This window comes from Meleagris gallopavo, chromosome 3 (genome assembly GCF_905368555.1).
Source record: "Meleagris gallopavo chromosome 3, MGAL_WU_HG_1.1, whole genome shotgun sequence".
NCBI classification, from domain to species: Eukaryota; Metazoa; Chordata; class Aves; order Galliformes; family Phasianidae; genus Meleagris; species Meleagris gallopavo.
The window spans coordinates 28,458,075-28,485,078 of record NC_139406.1 but is presented as its reverse complement, the minus strand read 5'-3'; the positions used below and the strand labels follow the sequence as shown (position 1 = coordinate 28,485,078).

The 27,004-nt window shown below is 36.1% G+C and overlaps 1 protein-coding gene across 1 annotated transcript; it reads left to right on the top strand.

Annotated features, from left to right (window-relative positions):
• The first annotated feature begins 247 nt into the window (after positions 1–247).
• On the top strand, positions 248–2,886 carry LOC146544645 (uncharacterized). The gene has a single exon (XM_085220511.1). The coding sequence runs from the start codon at positions 1,012–1,014 to the stop codon at positions 2,884–2,886; it is 1,875 nt and encodes a 624-aa protein (XP_085076637.1). The 5' UTR covers positions 248–1,011.
• The last annotated feature ends 24,118 nt before the right edge of the window (positions 2,887–27,004 follow it).

Below are 27,004 nucleotides of genomic sequence, written 5' to 3'. Positions count from 1 at the left end.
GGGGCCCCATCTGGAGTACTGCGTCCAGGCCTGGGGCCCCCAGTACAGGAAGGACATGGAACTCTTGGTGCATGTCCAGAAGAGGGTCACTAAGATGATCAGAGGGCTGGAGCAGGTCTCTATGAGGAAAGCTTGATGGAAGTGGGCTTGGAGAAGAGAAGGCTCCAGGGAGACCTCATTGTAGCCTTCCAATACTTAAAGGGAGTGTATAAACAGGAGGGGGAACAGCTGTTTACAAGGGTGGTGTCATGGTTTTATATTTTTTTTTGTTTTGGTTTGGTTCTCAGTATTCCGCATCAATACATCATGTAGTATACTGGGAGTTAAAGTGTTAATGCTCCAATTCCAGGCACCTATCCCTATACGTTACAGAAGTCATGGGATCTGACCCTTCCGGGTGGGGCGGTCTCTTACTGCCTGGCAGTGGGTGCTGGAGGGTGCTTTCCTGGCCGTTCCAAGCTTTTCAGGTTTGAATCGGTATCGGGAACTCTCTCTCTCTCCTGTTTTATTTGATTTATTAGTCTCAATTTCAATCAGATGGTATTATATTGTGTTATCTTGCATTCCGATATCATAATTAGTAAAATAAGTTTTCCTCCATAGATTGTTGCCGCTGTTTTTTTTTGTTTTCCTCCCTTCCTTCCCATTTTGTGGGCTGGGAAGGGGAGGGCAGGGGTCTACCGCCCCCCTGTCACGGGTGTAGATTGATCTCGTTAACTCCGTGACAGATTTTGGTGGAGAATGCGGGCATAGTTCTATTTCTTAACTTTTGGAACGAATCTCTCTCTCTGCTCTTAGAGAGCTTCGTTAGGGAGCATTATCAGTAGTTTAGGTTTCTGTGCTGGAAAACTTGACCTTGAAAGACTAGGCGTGCTGCCAGTGTTCTGGGATATTTGTAAACTTTGAGCACTGCTCAGTCTGGGTAGTGCCTTTTTCTTTTTTTTTTTCCCTTTTTCCTCCTTCTTCTTGTCAGTTTCAATTCATTAACCCCTGTTTTAATAGACACCAGCAATGAACCCACTTTTCATTGTGGGGGTGTTGAGTAAAGGCTTACAAACCGTCATGTTACTCTCAACCTATTGGCAAATTGTCAAGGCCATAATTACTTGTTGTGGAATTATGTTCATATATAACTACTTAAGGGCATTGACGGAGACACCTGCATGGTACCTGTATGCAATGTGGTATGGTCTGAATTTTGACATTCACATCCCAGATGGAATGGCTAATTTTACAAACAGCACAACGTTCAGACCAGTCTCCAGGCTTCCTTATCGGTTTGTCAGACGGTTTTCGAATTCTGAATTAATACTCATGGGCGCGCTATTGTTTTCCTGGATTGTGATTATATTCCTTTACAAAGGGAAGGAGTCTCCTCCAGAACCAGAGAGTGCTGACTGGCAGGGAATATGGAGAGGTTTAGGAAAGATCTTAAAAGCAAGGGGACCCGCAGTGTCATGGGATTTCACACTTGAACATCTGTGGGATCCTGAGAAACTAAGTCAGTATTTGAGTCAGGGACAGCGCGGCTTACATAACTCTAAGGAGGTACAACTTATTTGGGGTTTGGCTTGTGCTTACCGCGCCCTATATAATACTATTCTGGAGAGAGAGAGTTTCCGAGCTGAGGTTCAGGCCAAAGTGGAGAATCTCCAAGTCAAATCTGATCAGTTACAAGAGACACCAGTAACAATATCAGTTGCTCCTGTGGAAGGCAAGAAATGGAAACGAGTGTCCACGCGTCTAGAACGGAAAAAAGAAGAAGCGGAGGCGGAGGAGGAGGAAGATCCAGGCGAGGGGCCCTCCTCAGAACCACCACCATCGCGAAAAGCAAAAGGAAAAACTAAGAGACATGCAGAAGAGACTGATGATGAGGACATCCTTATTACTACTCGTCGGCCCCTGAAGATGACTGAAATCCAAGGTTCAAGAAAGGAGTTCACACGGGGCCCGAATGAAACTATTGTTTCCTGGTTGGTTCGTTGTTGGGACCGCGGGGCCAATAGCTTGTTTCTAGATGGTAATGAAGCTCGCCAACTAGGAGCCATTGCCAGAGACCCAGCTATTGATCGAGGAATTGGTCGATGTTTGGATGAGTCTGCCTCCCTTTGGGAACGAGTGCTAATAGCCGTGAAAGAAAGGTATCGCTTCAAAGACGGCTTGAAGCCTGTGATGAAAAGATGGGATACAGTTGAAAAGGGTATCCAGTACTTGAGGGAAATGGCTGTGGTGGAAATGCTGTTCGACCCTAACTTTGTTCCTAACCACCCACGACAAGAACGCGATCCTGAGAGAGTGAGGACGACGCCTGAGATATGGCAGAGACTCATAACAACAGCACCAGACAGATATGCCGGTACACTACTGTCAGCTAATGACAGATACCGGGAACAAGAGAGAATACCCTTAGTTTTTGAATTGATTCTTACGCTCCAAAACTACGAACAACAGCTACCCCCAACTCACGCTTCCATTGCTGCCATCTCACAAGTAACGAACCAACTGAATGAAATGCAGGAGCAAATATCTCAACTGATTAATCGTGACAAACCTGTGCCAGTATCAGAAGTGCCCAGTGAAGATCAGGATAATCAAAAGAGTCTACTGAAGGAGCTGATCAAACTAATGCGAATCCTAACTAACGACGATGAACCTCCCTACTCATGGGCACCATCAAAAATCTCAGCTATTAAAAGCAAACGCTTTCCGGCTCCAGTGAGGAACAATACATCGCGAATTGCCTTGTGGCGTTACCTACGTGACCATGGAGAAGACATGAGAAAATGGCACGACCAAGCTACTCCTGTACTACGAGCACGGGTGAAAGAATTACAAAGCAGATCAATCACCAGTGCAGTTGCTCCACTTATCACAGGTAATGAATAGAGAGGCCCTGCCTTCAGCCAGGGGGGGGAAAGGGATAATCGAGTATATTGGACTGTGTGGATTCGATGGCCTGGCACGTCAGAACCACTGAAATATAAGGCACTGGTGGATACTGGTGCACAGTGCACTCTGATGCCCTCGAGTCATGAAGGGACAGAATCAATCCATATTTCCGGGGTGACTGGAGGCTCTCAAGAATTGACTGTGTTGGAGGCTGAGATAAGCCTCACTGGTAAGGACTGGCAAAAACATCCTATTGTAACTGGCCCAGGGGCTCCATGTATACTAGGTATCGATTACCTCAGAAGGGGGCATTTCAAGGATCCTAAGGGGTATCGGTGGGCCTTTGGGATAGCTGCTGTGGACACAGACAACATTAAGCAGCTGTCTGTTTTGCCTGGCCTATCAGAAGATCCGTCTGTTGTGGGGTTGCTGCAAGTAAAAGAGCAACAGGTACCGATTGCCACAAAAACGGTGCACAGACGGCAGTACCGCACCAATAGGGATTCCTTGCTCCCCATTCATAAGTTGATTCGTCAACTAGAGGATCAGGGAGTGATCAGCAAAACTCACTCACCCTTTAACAGCCCCATATGGCCAGTACGTAAAGCCAGTGGAGAATGGAGACTGACGGTGGACTACCGTGGCCTGAATGAAGTCACACCCCCACTGAGTGCTGCTGTGCCGGACATGTTAGAGCTCCAATATGAACTAGAGTCAAAGGCAGCCAAATGGTATGCCACCATTGACATTGCTAATGCCTTCTTTTCCATTCCTTTGGCCAAAGAATGTAGGCCACAGTTTGCTTTCACATGGAGGGGCGTTCAGTATACTTGGAACCGTTTGCCCCAGGGGTGGAAACACAGCCCAACCATTTGCCATGGGTTGATCCAAACTGTATTGGAACAAGGCAGTGCTCCTGAGCACCTGCAGTACATTGATGATATCGTTGTGTGGGGCGACACAGCAGAAGAAGTCTTCACGAAAGGAGAGCGAATAATCCAAATTCTTCTGTGTGCTGGTTTTGCTATTAAGCGGAGCAAAGTGAAAGGACCTGCTCAGGAGATTCAGTTCCTAGGTATAAAGTGGCAAGATGGCCGTCGTCACATCCCAACAGATGTGATTGACAAAATCAGTGCCATGTCTCCACCCACTAATAAGAAAGAGACACAATCGTTCCTGGGCGTAGTGGGTTTTTGGAGAATGCATGTTCCAAACTACAGCCTCATTGTAAGTCCCCTTTATCATGTGACGCGAATGAAGAATGAGTTTACATGGGGCCCGGAGCAGCAGCAGGCTTTTGAACAGATTAAACAGGAAATAGCCCGTGCCGTGGCCCTAGGGCCAGTACGAATGGGACAGGGTATAAAGAACATCCTCTACACTGCTGCTGGAGAGAAAGGTCCCACTTGGAGTTTGTGGCAGAGAGCCTCAGGAGAGACCCGAGGCCGACCCCTGGGATTCTGGAGTCGAGCTTACAGGGGGTCAGAAGAGGGCTACACTCCAACTGAAAAGGAGATCTTAGCCGCGTATGAGGGGGTTCGGGCTGCTTCTGAAGTAATCGGTACTGAAACGCAGCTTCTTCTGGCACCTCGGCTGCCAGTGCTGAACTGGATGTTTAAGGGAAAGGGTTCCTCCACCCATCATGCTACCGATGCCACTTGGAGTAAGTGGATTGCGCTGATTACGCAGCGAGCGCGGATGGGGAATCTCAACCGTCCAGGAATCCTAGAGGTGATCATGGACTGGCCTGAAGGTAAAAAGTTTGGAACATCACCAGGAGAAGAAGTAGCACGTGCAAAAGAGGCCCCACCATACAATGAACTACCAGAAAATGAAAAGAAATATGCTCTGTTCACAGATGGATCATGTCGTATTGTGGGAAAGCATCGCAGATGGAAAGCCGCTGTGTGGAGCCCCACACGACAAGTTGCAGAGGCCACTGAAGGAAAAGGAGAATCGAGCCAATTTGCAGAGGTAAAGGCTGTCCAACTGGCCTTGGATGTTGCTGAACGGGAGAGGTGGCCAATGCTTTATCTTTACACTGACTCATGGATGGTGGCAAATGCTCTATGGGGATGGTTACAGCAGTGGGAGCAAAATAACTGGCAAAGAAAGAGTAAACCTATTTGGGCTGCTGAATTGTGGAAAGATATTGCCGCCCGAACAAAGAATATGGTTGTAAAGGTGCGCCATGTAGATGCTCATGTGCCCAAGAGTCGGGCTACAGAAGAACAGCAAAATAACCATCAGGTAGACCAAGCTGCCAAAATTGAGGTGGCCCAAATAGACCTGGACTGGCAGAACAAGGGTGAATTATTTTTAGCTCGATGGGCCCATGAGACCTCGGGTCACCAAGGGAGAGATGCGACACATAAATGGGCTAGAGACCGAGGGGTGGACTTAACTATGGACGCTATTGCACAGGTTATTCATGATTGTGAAACATGTGCCATAATCAAACAAGCCAAAAGGATGAAACCACACTGGGGGGAAGGGCGATGGCTAAAGTATAAATACGGAGAGGCATGGCAGGTTGATTATATCACCTTGCCACGATCTCGCAGTGGTAAATGTTATGTGCTTACTATGGTGGAGGCAACAACTGGGTGGCTTGAAACCTATGCAGTACCCCATGCTACCGCCCGAAATACCATATTAGGTCTTGAGAAACAAGTCCTGTGGCAACATGGTACCCCAGAAAGAATTGAGTCAGATAATGGGACTCATTTTAAAAATTCTCTTGTAAATACTTGGGCCAAAGATCATGGCATTGAGTGGATTTACCATATTCCCTACCATGCACCAGCCTCTGGTAAAATTGAACGATACAATGGGTTGTTAAAAACTATGCTGAAAGCAATGGGAGGCGGTACATTTAAACACTGGGAGAAGCATTTGGCAGAAGCCACCTGGTTAGTCAATACCAGAGGATCTATCAATCGTGATGGTCCTACCCAATCCAGCTCCCTACTTACTGTAGACGGAGATAAAGTCCCTGTTGTACATGTAAAGAACATGTTGGGAAAAGCAGTTTGGGTTCTTCCAGCTTCTGGAAAGGGCAACCCACTCCGTGGTACTGTTTTTGCCCAGGGACCTGGGACCACTTGGTGGGTAATGCAAAAAACGGGGATGTTCAATGTGTACCACAAGGAAACTTGATGCTGGGGGAGTGCAGTCGATAATTCTATGTATATGTGTGTGTGTGTAATGCATTTTAATCATCTTTTTCACTTATATATGTATATAAATTAAGCATGATGTAGTGATGTAGAATAAGGGGTGGAATGTCATGGTTTTATATTTTTTTTTGTTTTGGTTTGGTTCTCAGTATTCCGCATCAATACATCATGTAGTATACTGGGAGTTAAAGTGTTAATGCTCCAATTCCAGGCACCTATCCCTATACGTTACAGAAGTCATGGGATCTGACCCTTCCGGGTGGGGCGGTCTCTTACTGCCTGGCAGTGGGTGCTGGAGGGTGCTTTCCTGGCCGTTCCAAGCTTTTCAGGTTTGAATCGGTATCGGGAACTCTCTCTCTCTCCTGTTTTATTTGATTTATTAGTCTCAATTTCAATCAGATGGTATTATATTGTGTTATCTTGCATTCCGATATCATAATTAGTAAAATAAGTTTTCCTCCATAGATTGTTGCCGCTGTTTTTTTTTGTTTTCCTCCCTTCCTTCCCATTTTGTGGGCTGGGAAGGGGAGGGCAGGGGTCTACCGCCCCCCTGTCACGGGTGTAGATTGATCTCGTTAACTCCGTGACAGGTGGATAGCGATCTGACAAGGGGGAATGGTTTTAAACTGAGACAGGGGAGGCTTAGGTTAGAATTAGGAGGAAGTTTTTTATTCAAAGGGTGGTGATGCATTGGAACAGGTTGCCTGAGGAGGTTGTGGATGCCCCATTACTGGATGCATTCAAGGTCAGGCTGGATGTGGCTCTGGGCAGCCTTGTCTAGTGGTTGGGCTGCACATAGCAGGGGGATTGAAACTAGCTGATCACTGTGGTCCTTGGTCCTTTTCAATCCAGGCCATTCTATGATTCTGTGATTCTATGAATAAGTAAGGAGGAGCAGGATTTCTGCAATCACCACCGCTTTCTGGGATTCTGTGTACCTAATACTGCAGATTAGATAACTGAACAATGTAGTTATCTAAAAAATCATGCACTGCAGCACTTAGTGGATAGCTAAATTAAGTTCTTACTTGGATATAGTTTCTAAAAACTAACTGCTATATGGGAAAAACTTTCAGCAACTAAATAGACTTTTATATCAGAGATACATCTTTCTATTTTTTGCTAGAGAATACTGGGCAAATGTGAATGCTTTACAACAGTTAAAGACAGAGTTTGTAAACAGTCTTTTCATGTGTTTCAGTGAATGTGAAGCATGAGGAAATTGGATGAAAGTTTGATTAAAAATTCACTTAAATGAGGGAAAAAATCTGCTGCAGATCCATAAAAATTTTATTATTCATGGCACTAGATGTGATGTTAACTGACACAGCAGCGCTGAGTTAATAAACAGTGACACATTTTGAATTAATTGTTGAGAGACACATTGCCTTTTTTGTCATAAAACTCAGACAGATGTATTTTAATAGGGAATTTAGGAGAAAAGCAGGCATTAAGATGTATCAATGAACGCAAGTCAAAGAAAGAAGAAATTCCTTTCAGATTCTGGCATAAAATGCATCAGTTTTTTCAAAGTTTCTTCTGAAATGATCCTTTTGCTAATAGTTCTCTCATGTAGCCATTTCCCCTCACTAGAACCATTGTTCTTTTCAGTTTAAATTTGAAGGGAAACAAAATGGTTAAATAATAAAAAAAAATTAAGAGTGCCCCCTTCTTTTTACCTTAGTCTTTTATCTTCATTTTCTACCAGTGTAGAACTAGGTACCTGTTTGTACCAAGTTTTGTTGTTGTTGTTGTTGTTGTTGTTGTTTTTGGTATGTGTTTCCTTGTTTGTTTTTAACAGTGCAGTAAGAAATTGGTCAACAAATGATTTGAATGCAATTGAAGGGCATTAGAGCTGACCCAGAAAAATCTGATTTCCCAGTAGCTGATATTTCCGCATTATACTTGAAATATTTTTTGTGTATTACAGTTTTAGCCTGAGAAAATAACACTCCTGAAGCTAATAAAAGTTCTCAACTTTGCATTAGATGATATCAGGAATGAGCTAAGAAATAGTATTCTGGAATAGCATTCTATATTTTAAAAAGTAAGAGCATAACAATTCAGTCGAGGAAATATTCAGCAAATATTCAATTACAAGTTAGAAAAAATTCAACTTGATAATAATAGTTCAATATTTGTAAGAAGCAATATTTTTATTTATTAATTCACATTATTCTGAGTATAACTGTCATGATTCCCATGCCATCCATACAGCAACTAAGTCTAAGTGTTTATATTCTTATTCATCTATATGATTTCAGCTTCCAATAAATTTCACATTCTCATTATATTTCTGTGTTTATGCCTTCAGCTTAATAATACAAACACTGACTTTTTCATTATCTGTGTTTCCAAATTACATAGTTTGAATTACACATGAATTACACAATCCCATAGAATTTTCCAACACAGAACAAACTTTCTAAGTATGTCTAATGGAGACATATAAATGACCCTAGGAGTAAAGCTCTCGTTTAAATCCTTGAATAAGCTCTCATTGTGTCCTCTTCCAACTTCTTGAGCACTCACAGTCTGAGGGGGCAGAGTTGGAAAAAGAGAAATCTTTAACTGTGAGTTCACTGGTGAGAGATAGTCAAAAATTTAGTATGTTCATAGAATCATAGAATCATATAACCACCAAGATTGAAATCATTATCAAAAGTTTTAAAGAGCATCTTACATCACTACTTGTTAGAAAAGACCTCAGTGTGATTAATCTTGCTTTAGGATACAGATGATGTAAAAGAACCCTTCTCATACGTTCAAACATATTTTATATGAGATCACGAAAGTGGAGAGTTTTTGGGGATAGTGGAAGGAAGAGAATGGAGGAGCTGCCAAAAATGTTATATTAGTAATCTGTGTGTTAAATACTATTTTTTTCTATCTACAGCTCTGGAGAATCAAATCCCTTTTGTGCATTTCTTCTAATACATAAATCACTAATTTCACTATACTCTTCAAAAGATGTAAGCTAGGGGAAACAAGCAACAGAAAGTGAAAAACAGCACAATCTAACAACAGTGGAATCAAATATACAAGTCACTTGTAGGTTAGTCATCCTTGATGACTATGGGAGGTTAAGACACATAGAAAACTAGAATAAGGTATATTTTCTTCATTTAAATACTTAGAAAAATCAACAAGTATAATAAAGGAATTTTGACCACTTTTTTTTTTTTCCAGTATGCTGAAATAGTAATAACTATTTCCCAATGTGTCATGAAGACAGTATTCCAGATGCTGTGATTTCAAGTATAAAGTATGTTATTTTCTAGACTATTTTGGGTTCCTCATTTGCAGATCATGCTCTGAGCCTCTCTCTCTCTCTCTCTCTCTCTCTCTCTTTTTTTTTAATTTAAATTCTGGAAGTTTCCTTACAGCTAGCAGAAGAAAAAACTTGATTTACTGTTCTAGATTCTCATATGCAGCTGTTATAAAAGCTCCACCTTTCTTTCCAAATTTAAACTTAATAAATGACTTTGGGGCTTTCAGTTGGAAAGCACATCTAGGTTAATTGTGTTTTCCACTTCCACTGTGAAGTAAACTATGGCCAAATCAGTCCTGGTTTTTCTGCAAATACTATCTTCCAGCCTGAAATGGCCATCATTCTTCCAAAGTATTCATCCTTTTGTATATAGTAGACAGCAATAGAATACTGCTTCTCAGATTAGAAGTACTCTGTCTCCACAATTGTTTCATTTGGAGGTGATATTTCTTGATTGTGGCAATATTTCAATCAGGGCCTTATTTCAAAAGTAATAAGAGCAGCAGATGGCTCATTCGGTGAAGAACCTGTTAGAAATGACATTTTTAGTATCCATGTTTAGAAATTATGCCTAATACTTCTCCTCACTAGAAAATTCAGTGTTAAACTATTGTAAGAACATCTGCCCGTATTAAAGATAATATGATTACATGTTTTAGAAAGAAAGATGAGCATTAATTTTTTTGCAGATAATCCTTGTGACAAGGGAGTGCAGACAAGGATGTAATTAAAAGGTTTGTGGCAAGAATCTTGTTTCCTGCTTATTCACATAAATAAAGCTGTTTTACAGTTGTTTTAATAACAATAGTAAACAAAAAGTGTTTTGAATGAATGTTTCCCCCCCCCCCCAACATTTCCATGCTTTAAATTCTGCCACATTACTTTAACCACATGCTGGAAAACTCTCTATCCTTCCCCTCTTCTTTCATCTTATTTTAATGGTGCTTTTATATGCACGGTATATACAAGAAGTTTAACTCCATTTATTTGTATTTGACAATCTGTTTAGTGACCATTTTCTGAAGCCATTGACTAATGAGGCTACAGAAATGGTGCAATCTAATTTTTCAATGCATGCTAACCACGCAAATATCTCACAAAAATGGCTTGACTTATCTTTCTGAATAAGCTTTGAGTTTCAATACTTGTGGTACTCTTCTTGATCAGCAAGTCTTCAGTCATGAGACTTGTATAGTCTAATACAGAATGTACTAAATTACAGAATTTAGTGACCATATCTATTATTTTAGTACAGATAAATGATCAGGCCAGTATAAAAGGTAAATAAGAAGTAACTTCCCATTCTAACCACAAAAGTTTTCTGTTTTGTTTTATTATTGTGGTTTTGTGTGTGTGTGTGTTATTTGTGCATTTATTTATTTGTAACCCCCTTCTCCCTCCAAGTATTCAAAAAACAATTCAGTTTTGTAGGAGTTTTCGTGGAATAAGAAAATTAATAATCCTTAGTCACTAAATTAATGGAAACCAGGCCTGTCCATTCTGACTTCTTAGAAGAATCAACAATATTTTTTATGTTGTGCTGTGTTTTTTGGTTGGTTGGTTGGTTGATTGGTCGGTTTTCAGTGTGATATACTGACATTTTGTATTCTTAAGCCAACTTGTTTACACTCCATAGAATACCTGTCAAATCATTACAAATATTTGTCAGTGTTTCCGTTGGCCCATTTATTTGCAGCAGAATCACATGAAATGTACCACCAGCCAGCAACTGATTTCATTCCAAAATATTTTTAATTAATAAAGATAGATTTTGTAGGATTATAATTAGGAAGGTCCTTTGGAAAGATAATGCAATCAAAAGAAAAGAAAAGAAAATATAAAACTTGGGGAAATATTACACAGGTGAAAGAAGTTTTAAAACAGACATTCACAGTCTCAGTTATAAAGTTAGAATGTGATAAAATCCAAATAATTTCCAGATAGGAAGCAGTTTTCAGTTTTTTGTTTTGGATTTGTTTTTATTTATTATTATTATTATTATTATTATTATCACATTAGAGAGAACACAAAGGAAAACAAAATGAACAAACCAAGTGTCCTGTGTCAACACAGCCACTTCACAGTTGTAATTCCTACTGACTCTTTGAGGAACCAACAAGAAACAGGGCATTTTTTTTTGTTTTTTAATCACTGTGCAATGACCGTTTCTATCTGAAAACAGCTGATATACCATTACCTGTGCTTTTGTGCTATATGGATTTTCTTATCATTTGGCATCTTGGTCTGCAATGTAATATAGAAAATAATTTGCTGAGTGTTTAATGGAAGAGATAAAATAATCTACTGTGGTAGACATTATACCAGTGTAAAATTCTGACTTTCCTGTTTGTGTATTTTGAGGGTACCTGGGAATCACTTTTGTATTGTTTCCTAATAGTGCTCTTGCATGTTTTTTCAGAATTATCTGCCTAGAAGGTAAAAGTCCCTCATTAGTCAAACTTGTTTCTATTATTTTGTTGATATGATAGGTTTGGAGACCTCTAGACTAATTAGCATATCAGTCTTTCAGGCTGTAATACCTATCAAATATCTGGCATCAGAATGTATGAAGGATACACAATTTTATGAAAATATTAAACTCTGACTATTTAGCCTATTTATCATATGCATTGTAATGTTTTTTTTTTTTTCCTACCTTAGTGAGATGCTTCCCAATACTTTACTGTTTAGTGTCTTCTTGTCTATCTTGATGGTGTCAGTCTTCCTTGCACTGATATAATACACAGCTATTATTTTCCTTTATTAATCTATTTATGTCATAGGTTTATACCTAGCACATAGGTATACACATCCTTTAGCAAGACTCTAAGTTGCTAAATGTAATACAAAATGTGTTAAGTGTTAGCTCTGAGACAAAATTGTGCTAATGAATCCATTGTGTATTTGATCTTCTTTAAATGTGCACTGGATGTACTTACACATGCAAAAAAAAAAAAAAAAAAGAGAGAGAGAAACTAAATATTTCCTAGCATCAGAGAAAGTAGGTAGTGTTTCTCCATGGGTGAAATATTGTAAGACTTCTAACCATCAGTTTCCCTAAGCACTATCTGTAAATTAATGAAATAGTAAAAAAGAGAATAAATATTGCTCAATAGTCAGGTCCCTTGTATCAGGGAATTCATCATTTTAACTAAGCATTAATGTAATTTCCTTTTTTTTCCTCACACATTCCTAGGCATCAATTGTTTTTTGAAATTAGCATTAATTCCTACAAGATTACCTCTTACCTATTTGTTACCACTGACCATTATTTCAGATGGAATCATCTTCTGTCAGTTTAGAGAGTTACAAAGATCAGAATCATTCAAACTATGTATTGATTTATTTATTCAAACATGCCTTTACAAAGATGGATTTTTTTGAATGCTAATAGCAATTTACATTTTAAATTTGCTTTCTTTTTTTCTGTCTTTTTTTAAGGAAACACATCACCTACTGTTGATTATCTTGCTTGTTGTGATTCCTAAAAATACAAAACACCACTTACTTCTGGAAAGTTCCAGATACTTCACAGCACCTCAGTGTCACAGAGGAGCTATAAAGATGGCTGACCAACTAATCAGGCTGCTTTCGGAGCACTGGCAATACTGAAAGCTTTTGGCCCACTCTCCTTTACGCGTGGTATTTAAGTGGATGTCTTAAAAATAATCTGTTGTCCTCATTGGTATCCTCATTGAATATGGTATTTCAAACTAATCTCTGAGTGTTCTAGCATTGTAAGACTATATGTCTCTGACAATTTGTATGTAGGCGTATGTTTATAGTAGTGCTGAAACATATCTAATGCTTTTTTTGCTGTTATACATTTTTCTCTTTAAGATTGACATTTGACCAAATAGCTTAGGTAAATCGTATTTGATAATCTGTGGATAAACTGTTGCTGACAGTTTTTTCCACCTGTCTAAAAATTATACTTTATTCTGGTTCCTGAATTGCCATCTGGTTTGTTAAGCAGCTAGTCTTATTAAAAAATAAAAAAATAAAAACAAATGTTTCAGACATTTTCTCATACAAGTCTATCTTGTCAATGGTTTTATATCTGTATTTGTTCAATACTGTATAGTTTGCAACATTTGAAATACTTACAGAACTTTGTAACTTGGCTGGTACAGAATTCTCTTAACAATAATACAAAGCCTAGATTTAACATTCTGTATACAAATATAACTAATCTACAGCTTAAGTTAATTATCCAAAGCTGAAAATCACATATATGCTCTACTTACAGGGCCCAAATTCTATATCCATGTCTTTGAGATATAACAAGAAAAATATAGAATTCTCATCCAACAAATTAGGAACTCAATCACTCAGAGTAGGCAGAATTGAAGTGTCAAAACTGTACTTCAAAAGTGTTGTAAAAAAAAAGTGTTGTTCACTTCTCTAAAGGAAATGGCCCCTGAAGTTTGGTGGAAGACATGTACCCTTCTAGAATAACATCTGGAGATCACGATATTTGCATAGAGCATATCTAGAATATCTGAAGACACTGAGGGTGTTTAGGCAATTGACTCAAGTTCTCATTCTCCTCTAGACACCACCTTTCAGTATATTCATTGAAGTTTCCTCACATGCCTTATTCATCTTCTATCAATACTCCTCTCTTCTGAGGAGTGAAGTAAACTAAAACTTTCCTTTGAAGTATATCTGTACATTCATTTCCCTTAATTCACCATCCGAAAGAATCAAATCTTAAATTTACACTTAATCAAATACACCAAGCACTATCTACTGTGAGAGTGGCTGGGATTTTCAAAGGAGTTACAAAGTATAAAGTGCTCTAATCCAGTTGGTGTTTAATGGATGTTAAGCATCAAAAAACTCTCTGCTGAAACAGGATCTAAACAATCTTGTTTGAGTCTACTATGTGTTTGAAGTCAATGAGTTGCTATTAGCGTTTCATCATCTTCAATTAAATTTCTGCTATGATGAGAAGTGATGATTCCTTCTAACTTTTGCTATCAAATAAATATTGTCATCAATTGCACCTTGGGAGCAATACCGAAATAAGATTTTACTGATATTTATGATCACTTAAAAAACTGATTTTTTCGATCACAGTTCTGCTCTTCTTTCACCCATAAGTAATGTGTTTCTAAAGTTATGCAAGTGCATTAAATGTAGTAAATGGATGTACACGTTTTTGTGAAGATGGAGGCTAGAAATAGTCTGTGTTTATAATACTACATATTTGGAGGGGAAAACTTACATTGTTTTTTTTTTTTCCTTAAACTTAATATCAGTTGATGACTTAAAGTGATACATGGCCAATTGCTACTTCTAGATTTCTTTCAGTTTGTTCCATCTATGTGCCACAACTTATGTCAGCTGTAACAAATTTATACTTTACTTTTTTAAGCGTCCAGAAGAAAATGTATTTAACGAATACAGATTATACTAGTGAAAGCAAAATAAACAAACCTAAGATACTTGGATAAAATATACTGAAAATAAAAACAGCATGTACAATATGAATTAGAATGAATTATACTCTGACTTCATCAGAAAAGTAAAACCTTTGTACAAATAATCAATGACATATTAATGGAAGGTGAATGTAATTATCTTTCATACTCAATTAAAAATAATTGCAATTAAAAAATCTTTAATTTTTCAATTATTATATTTATTATAATATATATATTATTATAATAATTATTCAAGGGAAAAAAAATTCCTCTATTTACAAAAGCCATAGCAAAAAATGATAATCTTTTAAAATCAATAGCTTTAATGACTCAAATTTTAATCAGTGCTAGTTAGAGGTACCTTGAAAGGACTATCAGCGAGTCAGTTTCCAATACTCTATGAAGGCCCTTAATGATTCAGGTTGGATACTGGGGAAAGCTTTCTCATACTTGCAGATTTCACAGTTGTGTATCTGTGCCTGAGTTTAGTCAGTGTAGCTTAAATGACTTAACAGAAGCTTAGTTTGGATTTTAGCCTCTGTAATCCACTTTTGATAAGACATGGAATCAAATGAAGAAAGCAGTAGATAGGTATGGTTCACTGGTGTCTTTGGTTAGGTTAATAAAAAAACTGTGCTCCACTTCCACCCTCAAAAAATGCAAAAGTACTTGTTCTGGTGGCAATTTGCAAACAGGAAAGAAAAATTATTATTTTGAAGTGGTTCTGGACTGTGGAAGTGAAGACCTGAGGGGATGACATGGTGCTGCATAAGGGGAGGGTCAGGTTGGGTATTAAGGAAAGGTTCTTCCCTGAGAAGGTGATCAAGTGCTGGACCAGGGCACATGGTCATGGACATGATCCCAAACTGCTGCCATTCAAGAAGCATCTGGACAGTGCTCTCATATGGTCTGTTTTTTGGGTGGTCATGCATACAGTTAGGAGTTGAACACAACGACTGTAGTGGGTCACTTCCAACTCTGAGTATTCTATGATTCCATGATAAAGATCAGGACTGATCTTAATAGAAATCAGATTATTAAACTGTAAAACAGCACATAGACATGCACAGGTAACAAGGCAGAATATAGAATGGCTCCTGAAAATTCAGAAATAACTGACGCCAGAGGACTGTAATGAATATACATTGTATTCTTTTTCACATACATTGAGATTACTTAATAAGGGAAACAATGAAAATATGTGTACTATTATTATAAAATTACATAGAAAGTCACATTTCACCATCTCAATGCTTCATAATATTTAATATTTTATTACTGAAATACATAACCACAAAATTTCATTAACATTTATTTTGTTATGTCATTAAAAAAAAAAGTTGTCAATCTAGGCCAATTACACAACATTTTGATTTTACTAGTCTCTGTAAAAATTAACTTTTAATTCAGTGTCTGTTCTATTATCTCTCTGTTTTATTATGCTTTTTTTTTTTTTTTTTTTTTTTTTTTTTTTAAGGAGCAATGTCAAAATGTATACCATACTGCCTCACAACAATATGATTAATGTGTGTGTCTTTTTAGGAGAGTTGGTCGATTATTTCACAGTCATTACAGCCAAGGCAGCCACTAATCGCCACTTATGAAGACCCTCTTTGTTTACAAGGAATAATCTAGGAGAGTTTATGGTTGTCTCCTTTAGTGTGTGTACCAGAAAATTATCATCAAGGTATTCTAGGAATTTCTTGGATCTAATGTTTTAAATCAAATATCTTTGTCTGTGATGCAATTTCATTATTTACTTTTTTATTTCAGAAAGCAACTTGTTAGATACTTAAATTACAATAATATTAATGAGATTATGTAAAGAACTAATAAAAATATTGGTGGAATATGCAGTTTAGTTTTACTCTTCAAAACAGGATGAGGTTACTTTTCTCAATATTACTATTTTATTGCAACATGTGGGTATAGCAGGGAGACGCTGAAAAACACAGTATACTGCATTTTTTTGTTAATAAGGTGTAGATACTTGCTATGATTATTTTTATGTTACCTACTTTCATGTCTCCATTAAAAAAAAAAATGATTTTATAAGTTCCTTGAGTTAAAAGCTCAAATTCCTTGAGTTAAAGCTTTATGATTGCATTCTTACGTCTCACAGTTCATCATTTCACCACTAGTGAGTCCATCACATCTGTTCTTTTACTGTTTAGTTCTGTGTGGTAGTGAGAGATGCTTCCGTGGATCTGTACTGTTGAAGCATATTTGTTGCCAACTGCATAAAGAAAATGACGCATGTTTAAACTTGCTTAGCTGAAATGAAATGTATCCTAAGAAATTTCTTCCTCAAAGTAAGTGGACTTTTCAGTAAAGAAATATAAAAAATTAACATCAATTATATTCAACAACTTTTTCCAAGCTTTCGTTTTGTAATTTACTTAGATCTTCTAAGTTTTCATCCATAGCAGTAATATTTCTCCTTTAGCTCCCTGAACTACATTATTAGTTATGTTTTCTGTATTTCTTTTTAAAGAAAATAATAAAGGAAGAAATTAAAAAATATGAGAAAATTACTGCCTCCAGCTTATATTCCTATCATAACTGCTTTCTATAGCAATTTACACTCTTCTCTGAGAAATCTTGCCTGTTCTAATTTTCCTCATCATTTTGTTTCCTCATCAGTCAACAACATCCAAATAATCAAAACCAGGTATTTTTATCCTATTGTTAAATAACATGAGATTGTAGAGATAGTTCTAGTACAAGACTTTGACAGGGTTTCATTTTATGAGAGTATCACTGTAGCCTTGACTTCTTAGTGATTCCAAGATAGCCTTATCTTCTGGAGACAAACTCATTATCTTGCTTTGTAAACGAAATAGCTTTGTCTCCTATTTCTTCTCAATAAAACAATTCTGAGATATTCTGCAGGAAACATCCTTAAGTAACTGTGAGAACATTCAAAAATAGGCTTTTGTAGATTAGGAATTGATCTCTTTTTACCTGAGTGGACAATCTCATTGGCCTATTCTTTTTACTCTGCAAATTTTGTTAGACATTACATGAGTAGATTTTATTCCAGTTTAACCACTTACTGCAATAGAACAAAAAACAAAGAAGATACAAAACTTTTTCTTACACTTAAATATAACACTCCAATTTGATTAATTACAAAAGTTATCAGTGAAGAGTCACATTCAGAATTCTGAGATAAATGAACAGTCTTTTCCCCACTCTGCCTAATATTAGGTTATTGAAAGCTCATTACTCTGTCATCTATGTTGACTTCATAAAGAACCAGGATGTCTAAGGCCTAAGGAGGAATTTATTAGTTTGGTTATTTTACCATTAATTTGCCTTCTAATAAGCTGTGACATCATCAGAAGTATATTATGTTCATGTTTTCTTTGACAAGCAGAGTGCTCAGTAATCAATGTATATGGTCAAAGTTCAAATCCACCATAACATTGTTTTGCCATCAAATGTTTAAAGTCAACTTTTTACCATGCATTTAAGTTTTGAATGGCATCTCTGTGGTTCTCTGTGTTTGTATAGGAATCAAGAATTCTGAGCAACACTTCACACTCTTAACTATGTTAAAGATTTATTGCATTATCACTTAGCTGTCAAATAATTCTCAAATGGTGAAATTATATTAGTGTTAATTTGTTTCAGTTTGTATCTGCCTACATGATATAGAGTCTCCTCTTGCTCTCCCATCAAACCGTATTTTTTGTTCAGATTCCCAGATCACCCTTCTTGAAAATTATGAACAAATTAAATGTTAGAGTCTTTCACTATAGTGTTTCCATAAGTACTTAGCATTTCCCTTGCATTTTTGATTTTTTTTTTTTTTAAATGTCAGTATAGATGTCACGAGAAAGAAGGTTCATAGTACTATTTCTTAGAATAAAACATAGGTAAGTACGATGGACTCTGGAATACGATGGTGTGTCATAATACTTTGTTGGTTGGTGAATAATTTGTTACCTTTTCAACATAGCATGTGTGGTTTTGTTTGCTGAGTAAAAGAATTTACTAGTTACATGAGCAATTTTGTGTCTGCTTTTGGAACTCACGAGAAAATACCCTCTGAATGTGAATAGTTTATAGTTCATTTCTTTTTATGGATGTAATAATAAAGACTGCATCATACTACTTAAAAAATCAGTGAATGCAGTTAAATATTTGAAGAGCAGTATTCACATCTAGCAGCAATCACTGAATGATGAGCATAAGTGCTTCTGAAGAATGATCTCTAGCTGAAATGAATCTCTCAGGCTTGAACTTTTCTTAAAAATATATATTCTTTTGTCTTAAGCTTGCAGTTCTTTCACTTTTGTATGAACATAAGTGCTGTGCAGAAGGTATTGAATGCAATTACAGCCTTAGTTGAACAGATTATAATGTATGATCATTTGAAATACATATATATAAGTTACCTTCAATACAGTGGAGTCTAAAACTGGCCCTGAATTAAATGTTCAGTTTCTATTAGTCTAACAACTGTACAGGTACTGAAAAAGTAATGCTATGGTCATGGGACTTTCATAAAACTCCTATCAGAATCCAATTGGAGACTACATCACAATTCAGATCTCTGAAACTATCTGTACAAAATAAATATTGGGAAGAATGTGGTGTGACAGGAGCTTCTTCAAAAGCTCCTACAGGAAGACCTCAGCCCTCACTGCATATTACTCTGAGACTGAATTAAGTTTATTTCATCTACCACTGAGAAGAAAAAAATGGTAATTAATGGTTCCCCTGTTCCCCTTCCTACATCAATTACCTAAAATTTGATTCAATTTTATAACTTTGAATTACATGCTAAGAGGGGGTAGCAGAAATAGGCAACAGTTCTCCAAGTCTTCCTATGTTGCATCCATCTGCTTGAGCTTGATTTCAGCCACTAAAGCTCCACTGTGTCAACTTTGATCATCAGTACTAGTCTTCCAGTTAACCTCTACTTCATTGCCTGTAAAATACCTTCAAGACAGCTCTACAAGCACATACTCAACTCATTGAGCTTTCTTTGACTATCTCTGTCATAGGCTGACAAAAGTAATAGCTGGCTAGCTACCTCATGAATACCAGAGCTAATCTAATAACTTGCTGATTAGGTGAACTGAATGCTGCCTTACATTCAAAGGGGCATTCCCTATTGATCAAAAGCACTCATTTTGTTCCCTTGTTTTTTGTTGATGAGGCTGGACATGTAATGAAGTATCCAGTTTGGGGCCCGATTTGAGAAGAGATTTAGTAAACAGTGCTGACACTCTTTCACTCTCCTTTATTCCTTCTCTGTAATAATATTCATTAATAATGGCTAGAATGTATAGCTTCACTAAATCATATGCGTACATACCATACCTGCTTATTTAAATGGAAATGCATTTATCCAGGGGGTGCCTGAATTTTTTCCTTAGACTGTGAAAACCAGTAATCTTTTTTCATTCATAGACTGAATAGGTATTTAATATTGCATGTGGATACAGCTTGTAAAGACAAGGATTTTTGTTGTAGAAAGGCAATGATTGCTCAAACACTGCTTTTTTCCTAATGTGGGAAACTGCTATCATGGATTTATTACTTACAAATGTGCTGGTAATAGTCAATTTTATATAACTGAACATGTCAGAGGAGGAGAATGCAGTCTACAGGTTATTCACGGATGGGTGTCTGTTTAATGTGTATGTATATGGTCATACTAAGCTTTCCAGTATTTGAAATACCTAGTAAATAAAGATATTTTGTGTTCATTGACTGATTTAAACTAAAATGAAATGTAAAAAATGATGAAGGTAGGTACTATTGCAACTGAATATTTATCAATATTACATGTAAACATCAAATTGGAAGTGTATTAGATATTGCTTGAAAACAGTAATAGAAATAACACAATACCATTAACAACTTAGTTCTAATTCTGTCTTGCTATATAAAGTGATTAAAAGGGGCTCTGTTGGCTTGCAATAAAATTAATTTTGCACTAAAAACTTATGTTGGAGTCAGATTTATGCAAATGTATTGGTATTATGCTTTTCAACTTGTGATAAATAATTTTTCCTGCAATGCTTCCTGATATTCACCTTCATTATAGGATGTATGGTATTATAAAAACATCATTCTCTCCTGCTGAGAGAAATATTCAGTGCCTTAGAATGATGTAAGCAATAGGTATTTTTAAAAGCTATTTTGAGTCAGTTACTTAGTAAGTAAGAATATATTTAGGTGTCAATGGCAATTAATCACTGAAGTTTTTCTCTTTAATTAAAGCTCAGATTTAAAATACTAAATCAAGACAAGTTGTTCTGAAGAGGAACACTTTGTCCCTCACATTTCCTACCAGGCACAGATATTTTCAAGTCTCTCCAAACAGCAGGCAATCTTTTTTTTCTAATCTGTGAACTTTAAGCTTTGCAACGTCAAGGCACCAAATGAGAGCTATGGACAAAATTGATGTCGTGATTCCACAATTACCAGGCTTTTGCACCTGATTTTTTATATATATATATTTTTTAAACATGTTTATTTCCCATTTTATGATAGGAAAAGTAAACAGAATGTCTGTCAAGTAGTGACTGCATAACTGTCAATTGGAAAAATTCTTTTAAGCAGTTGTTACCTACAGTTTACATATTTGAACAGTCATGAAATTTTTCTGTTTTCCCAACTGAACATAAAGGGGTTGGAAAGAGCCTTTTGTCATGTAAGTACATGCATAAAGATAATTTTATACTCCTGTTTTTAACACAACTGATGACTGTCTCTATTCATGCATAAGAGCAACTTAATCCGTGAAGTTTTTTGCTTTTTAATGTTTACCAGCTTATGATCCTCTCTCTTATTATTGCTGCAGAAAAGAAACACGCCATTCAGTTATGTCTTATGTGGGTAGAGAGTGTGGCTGGAAACAAACAAACAACAATAAAAAAACATCAAAAATAAAAAAGAGAAGAAATCATAGCCATATAAAACTTGTTTTTGTTATTATTTTTATAATTGTGCTGTTACTGCATTTTAAACTTAAGTAATGTTGACTTGCAGACAATTCCATGCAAACCTGTGAAAATATGTTCTTATAAAGAAACAGAAGGGTTTTTTTTTTTTTTTTTTTTTTTTTTTTTTTTTTTTTTTTTCCCATCCTCTTCACTGAACAATAGCTGTTTCAACAAATCTTTTCATGAAAATTGTAATATTCATTCGGTAAAATTTTTCTGGGACTAATAAAAAGAACATTTGATAGTAAGTATTTAAAGAATTCATTGGGATATTTTGAGGTTCATGTTTAATATGTTCAAGAAAAGTAGCTTTTAATATATTACTTTTCTCCGTTTTTTGGCTTGTTCAGACTTGAATATTTCTGAAAGCTACATACTAGCAGCTAATGACCTTTTATATGTCCGTAGTCTTTTCTAAATTTTGGCGTCCACAATATCCCATATTTTCCTCACAAATAATATTTTTTTAGATAAATAGTTGCATAACAGGTACAGACAATGTAATATTTCAAATACTTTACATGTTTTTAAAGTTAAAAATAAACCAAATCCTGCATTAGTGTATAGCCATGTAACATAAAATTTTATGATGATGGACATGCCTCTCCTTGTGCCTCAGAGAGCGTTTGAAGCATCCTGGTATCTTAAACTTCCTTGAAGCTACCTATTAATGATGTGATAGGGAACATAATCTGCAATGTTACATAGATGACAACAAAAGCATATTGGAATTTGATTTACTTCACAATGCTGAGAAACAAAAGTATGTTTGTTAACAAGTGCACTCGTAATGGAAAATCATACACTTTTCCCACATTAACAAAACTAAAGAGGATGCAAATGATTTTCAACTGTGCCACCTCAGATGTTTTACTCTGAACTCTATTTTGCTAGTAAGATAAGTGAGGAAATAACGAGTATCTCTCATGCATGGCTGGAAGACGTAAACAATCCTCATAATTCAGTTAAAATTTTAACCAATACCAAAGTTATATAGAACACATCATCTTGACCAATATTTAAAGAGCTCCCTGCAGTATTAAAGTTATCTAATTTTTTGTTCATTCTACTTTGCTGTCACTGAAAATAATTTTTCATAAGTTGCATTAAAAATTAGTGGCTCTTGCCCTACCTCATAGGCTGTAATTTCTGCTGTTTTTCTAGTAATTCAAACATCTTCTCCATTCCTCTGTAGTACCCAATCTCTTTCACCATCACACTAGTCCCACACAGACTGTTTGTTTTTACTGTTTAGATTCTTATTTTAAATACATATATTTTGGTTTATTGGACATTCCAGGTTATAATAACCTCTCATCCATTCAAAGAACTTTTGAGGACAGTGGTAGCATGTTCAGTAGTTTATTGGCACATACAAACCGTCATGTCGCAGTGCTGAAAATGTTGTTATTTCTCTTATCCTCCACAGCACTGTGGTGCAATTTCATTAACAGAATGCTACAGCAGTATATGAACAGCCATTATAAAAAATGGCAATATTATTTAACAGTCTCCCAATTACATTTTGAGTTTAGAAATTACAATGTCATTCACTGCGATTATGTACAGAGTATATTCCACCTGGACACTAGACCTCAACCAACCGATGATCAGAAACTGGGATTAGGAAGCGAGGGCAAAAGTACCAGTAATTGGTTCTCTTTAATCAATGTTTGTCCTCTCTTACTGATACTTGTAAGAGACCATAAAGTTCTTTAAAATGAAGATAATAAAAATGTTGAATTTGTTACTAAGGGAAGAATGAAGAAAGAGAAAATTATAATGGAAATCTAAAAATAAAAGAAAAAATTACTAAGCTATGCTTTCTTAGCATATTACCACATGGCTGAAGAGATACCAAATACTTGCAAGTAACAAAGAACTTGAACTTTATTCACTGATTTGCACCACCCTTAAGGAATTTGTACTCTTTCACTGAAGAGTGACAGAATCTTCAATGGAGAAATGCAATGAAATGTCTGAAGTTTTTCATTTGGTATGCTAGAAGTTTCAGAAATCCATGTTCTGAGAACAGTAAGTCTTATCCACAAGAGAGAATGAAACATTTTTCTGCACAGTACAAAGATAATTTGCTGTTTTCCTTTGGCATGTTTATTTTCCAATCACAAAAATAATAAATTTTAAAATCTATTTTGATTTAAATAAAATATTAGATTAGAAAGTGTTTTTAAACCTTTTGAAATGTACTTCATCAGTCTCCCTTTAATATTGGGGAAAAAAAATCCAAAATGCCATTAGTAGGAAAGAGATATTTCTATTTCTTGATTTTACTTTCTATCTAAAGTGGAAATCAATAAAAATAAAAAAGAATAAAAAAGCAAAAATAAAAAAAGCTGACAAAAAACATTTGCAAGTTGTAAGGAAAAAAAAATATAAAATTAAGTACCCACAGTGAGACACAAAGGTAAAAATGAATTCATTCTTTTTCATTTTTATAAAAGATGTATTTATCAAGAAAATAATCTTCAATGAATAATGCTGAGAATAATTCTCCTTCAGTGATCACCTTATCCATCATTCAAGTGCCATATTTGATTTAAGCATGTGATCATTGTCTGACTTTCTTTCTGGGGCATATATTCTCTAAGTGTAAGAAATGAGTAAAGGGAAGATCAAAGAAGAGAAAAATTGAATGAAAACTATGGAGCTGAAACTGGCCTTGTATTAGGAATAAACACGGTATCACAACCAGTGTATGGCTGAGGAATGTAAAGGAATGAAAGACAGTTTGAAGAAAAACTTATATGCACTGCTTTAATCTAGTGGACTGTTCAAAGTTAACTAACTCTAAATGAAAGTATCATTTATGGATGTGCTGAAAATACACCTAAATTGCAAAATCAATATTTATTCTACAGAAAATAAACAAATATTCCATGCCATTCCTAAAAACAGTGGACTTGTAATTTCTAGAGTATAGAGTTCTTCAATCATACTCTAACAAATATCTTGAGCATTCATACTCTAACAAATATCTTGAGAAAATATTCCAAAAATTCGGGGGGGGAGAGGGAGGGGGAAGCAACACATTTTGTAATATCCCTCATTTTCTAAACCTTGTCTGTATTTATGACAGTAAATGTACATTTTTAATCAAATTGACAGGCACTAAGAGTACCTTAAAAGAATGTTCTTTCTCAGCTTTTGAAAGCTTCTAAGTGATCTGTAAAAGCAGGTACACAATCAGATGAAAAATAGATTCATTGCAGTAGTGCATTTGCAAGGAAGAAACAGCAAATCAGTAAAAAATATGTTAATAAATACTTTACAAGGAATTGAAACATTTCATTTTGTATTTTGAAAATTTATTATTAAGAAAGAAATAAAATTTCCACTGACTTTTGTGTTTCAACTCTGAGAACATGAAAATTTCCATTTATTTAGTTTATTTAGTAAAGGTGGTATCAACTGTATATATGTTTTATCTTAATTACGATTCAATTTGTTGACATAATGCAGACACTGGTATAATGCAGACATCAAACCATGAAGCCAGTTAAAACAGATTCTATTTTCACAGTCATGTCTAAAGTAATATTCTCTTTTTACAAAAAATTAAAATTATTCTAGAGCATAATCAACAAAGTGTTTTTATTACAGAGGAGGAAGTAATACAGTTTTGGTTAATTTAGGAAATAAACTAGATCAAGAAGGTTCACTTTCCTTAGATATCAGGCAAAGATTTGATAGGCAAAGATTTGACAGCATGTAAGTACAAGAGGTACTTATAGTATATGTTATTACTGAATCACATTTTTATTAAGCCTGAAAATAAAAAATAATAAAAAAAATAAAAAAGGTATGTATAATCTAAATATAGTATATTATATATATATATTATAATATATATTATAATATACCTACATATAATGAGGACGTGGAATAGTCTGTCAGTTGAAAACTTAGGACAAGCAATCTTAATTACTTTAGGGGAAAGACTGGAATTTTTACAGGCAAGATTATAGAAATGGAAAGATATGCTTATACTGCAAGTTTTTGGGTGTTTTATGAGTTTATATCTCCTTGAGGAATCAAAAACAATGAAGAGAAAATACTTTTGTTTTCACCACCTATGCACATAACTTATACTTCAGGGCTTTTATTAGTCACTAACAAAAATATATTTTTGTCTCTTCATGGACAGGTAACTTTAAAAGACTGTGTGTTTTGCAACATCAGTATTGCCTAGATTAAACACAAAATATATGACAGAAGGATCAGTTAATGATCGGAGTGATATTGAATCTTTCAGGCATCTAATATATTCTATAAAATTGGTTCAAATCACAAATTTAAGATTTGTGGTGCATGGTTTTGGAAATACCGTGATGAGAACAACAAAGTAAGATGATTATTTCTATAGTGCCTGAATTTATAAACAATGATCAGTAACTCTAGTAGAGTCCTCTGGTTTGACACTGCCAAATCAGATGTAATACTGAATACATGGTTACACTGTTTTTCAATCTGGAGTTGTCACTTTCTCAGTTAAATTGAACACTGAGATAACCTTATTTTAATACGGCAACAAGCAAACAGCTGCAAACAAAAGTAGAGAGTAGATATTAGTATATCTAGTGATATTAGCTAATGTGGCCTTTCTTGAAGTGGAAGTTTGGTTGCTACAAATCAGAGAGACGACCTCTTTATGAAGAGCTGCTAGCAGTGTGCTTTTGCCACAAAGGCTAATAGTGTCCTAGGTTGACTTAGGTGAGGTGCCACTAGGTCAAAGGTGTGATTTCTTCCTGTCTTCTCAAAACTGCTGAGGCCACAGAGTGTACAGTTCTGAGCTCCTCAGTACAAGAAGCATGGAGCTACTGGAAAGTGCCCAGAAAAGGGCCAAGAAAATGATTAAGGGGCCAGAGTATCTTCTTATAAGGGAAGATTCTGAGAGCCTGAAGAAGAAAGGGCTTTAGGGATTAATGTATAGCAATACTTGCAGGGAGAATGCAGAGAAGATGGAGCCCACTGGGTGCCTGGTAATAGGACAAGAAACGTTGAGCACAACCTGAAAGACCGAAAGACCCTACTGCATGCCACTCTCTCTGGTGAATTATTGCTTAGGACTCAGTGCTCTTAATATGGATTTGATCCCTAGCTAGGGAAAATGCAGGCAGGTAGATCGAAGTCACTCAGGCTGAAATGAGTAATGTTCTGTTACACCTTTCTGTACCACTCAAAACCATCAAAGAATTAATTCTAATCTTTTAGGCCTAAGTTTATACAGGAAAATCATTATTTCAGTAAGAA

Coding starts and splice junctions, on each gene's coding strand:
- LOC146544645 (XM_085220511.1), top strand. CDS start 1,012: ATGAACCCACTTTTCATTGTGGGGGTGTTGAGTAAAGGCTTACAAACC.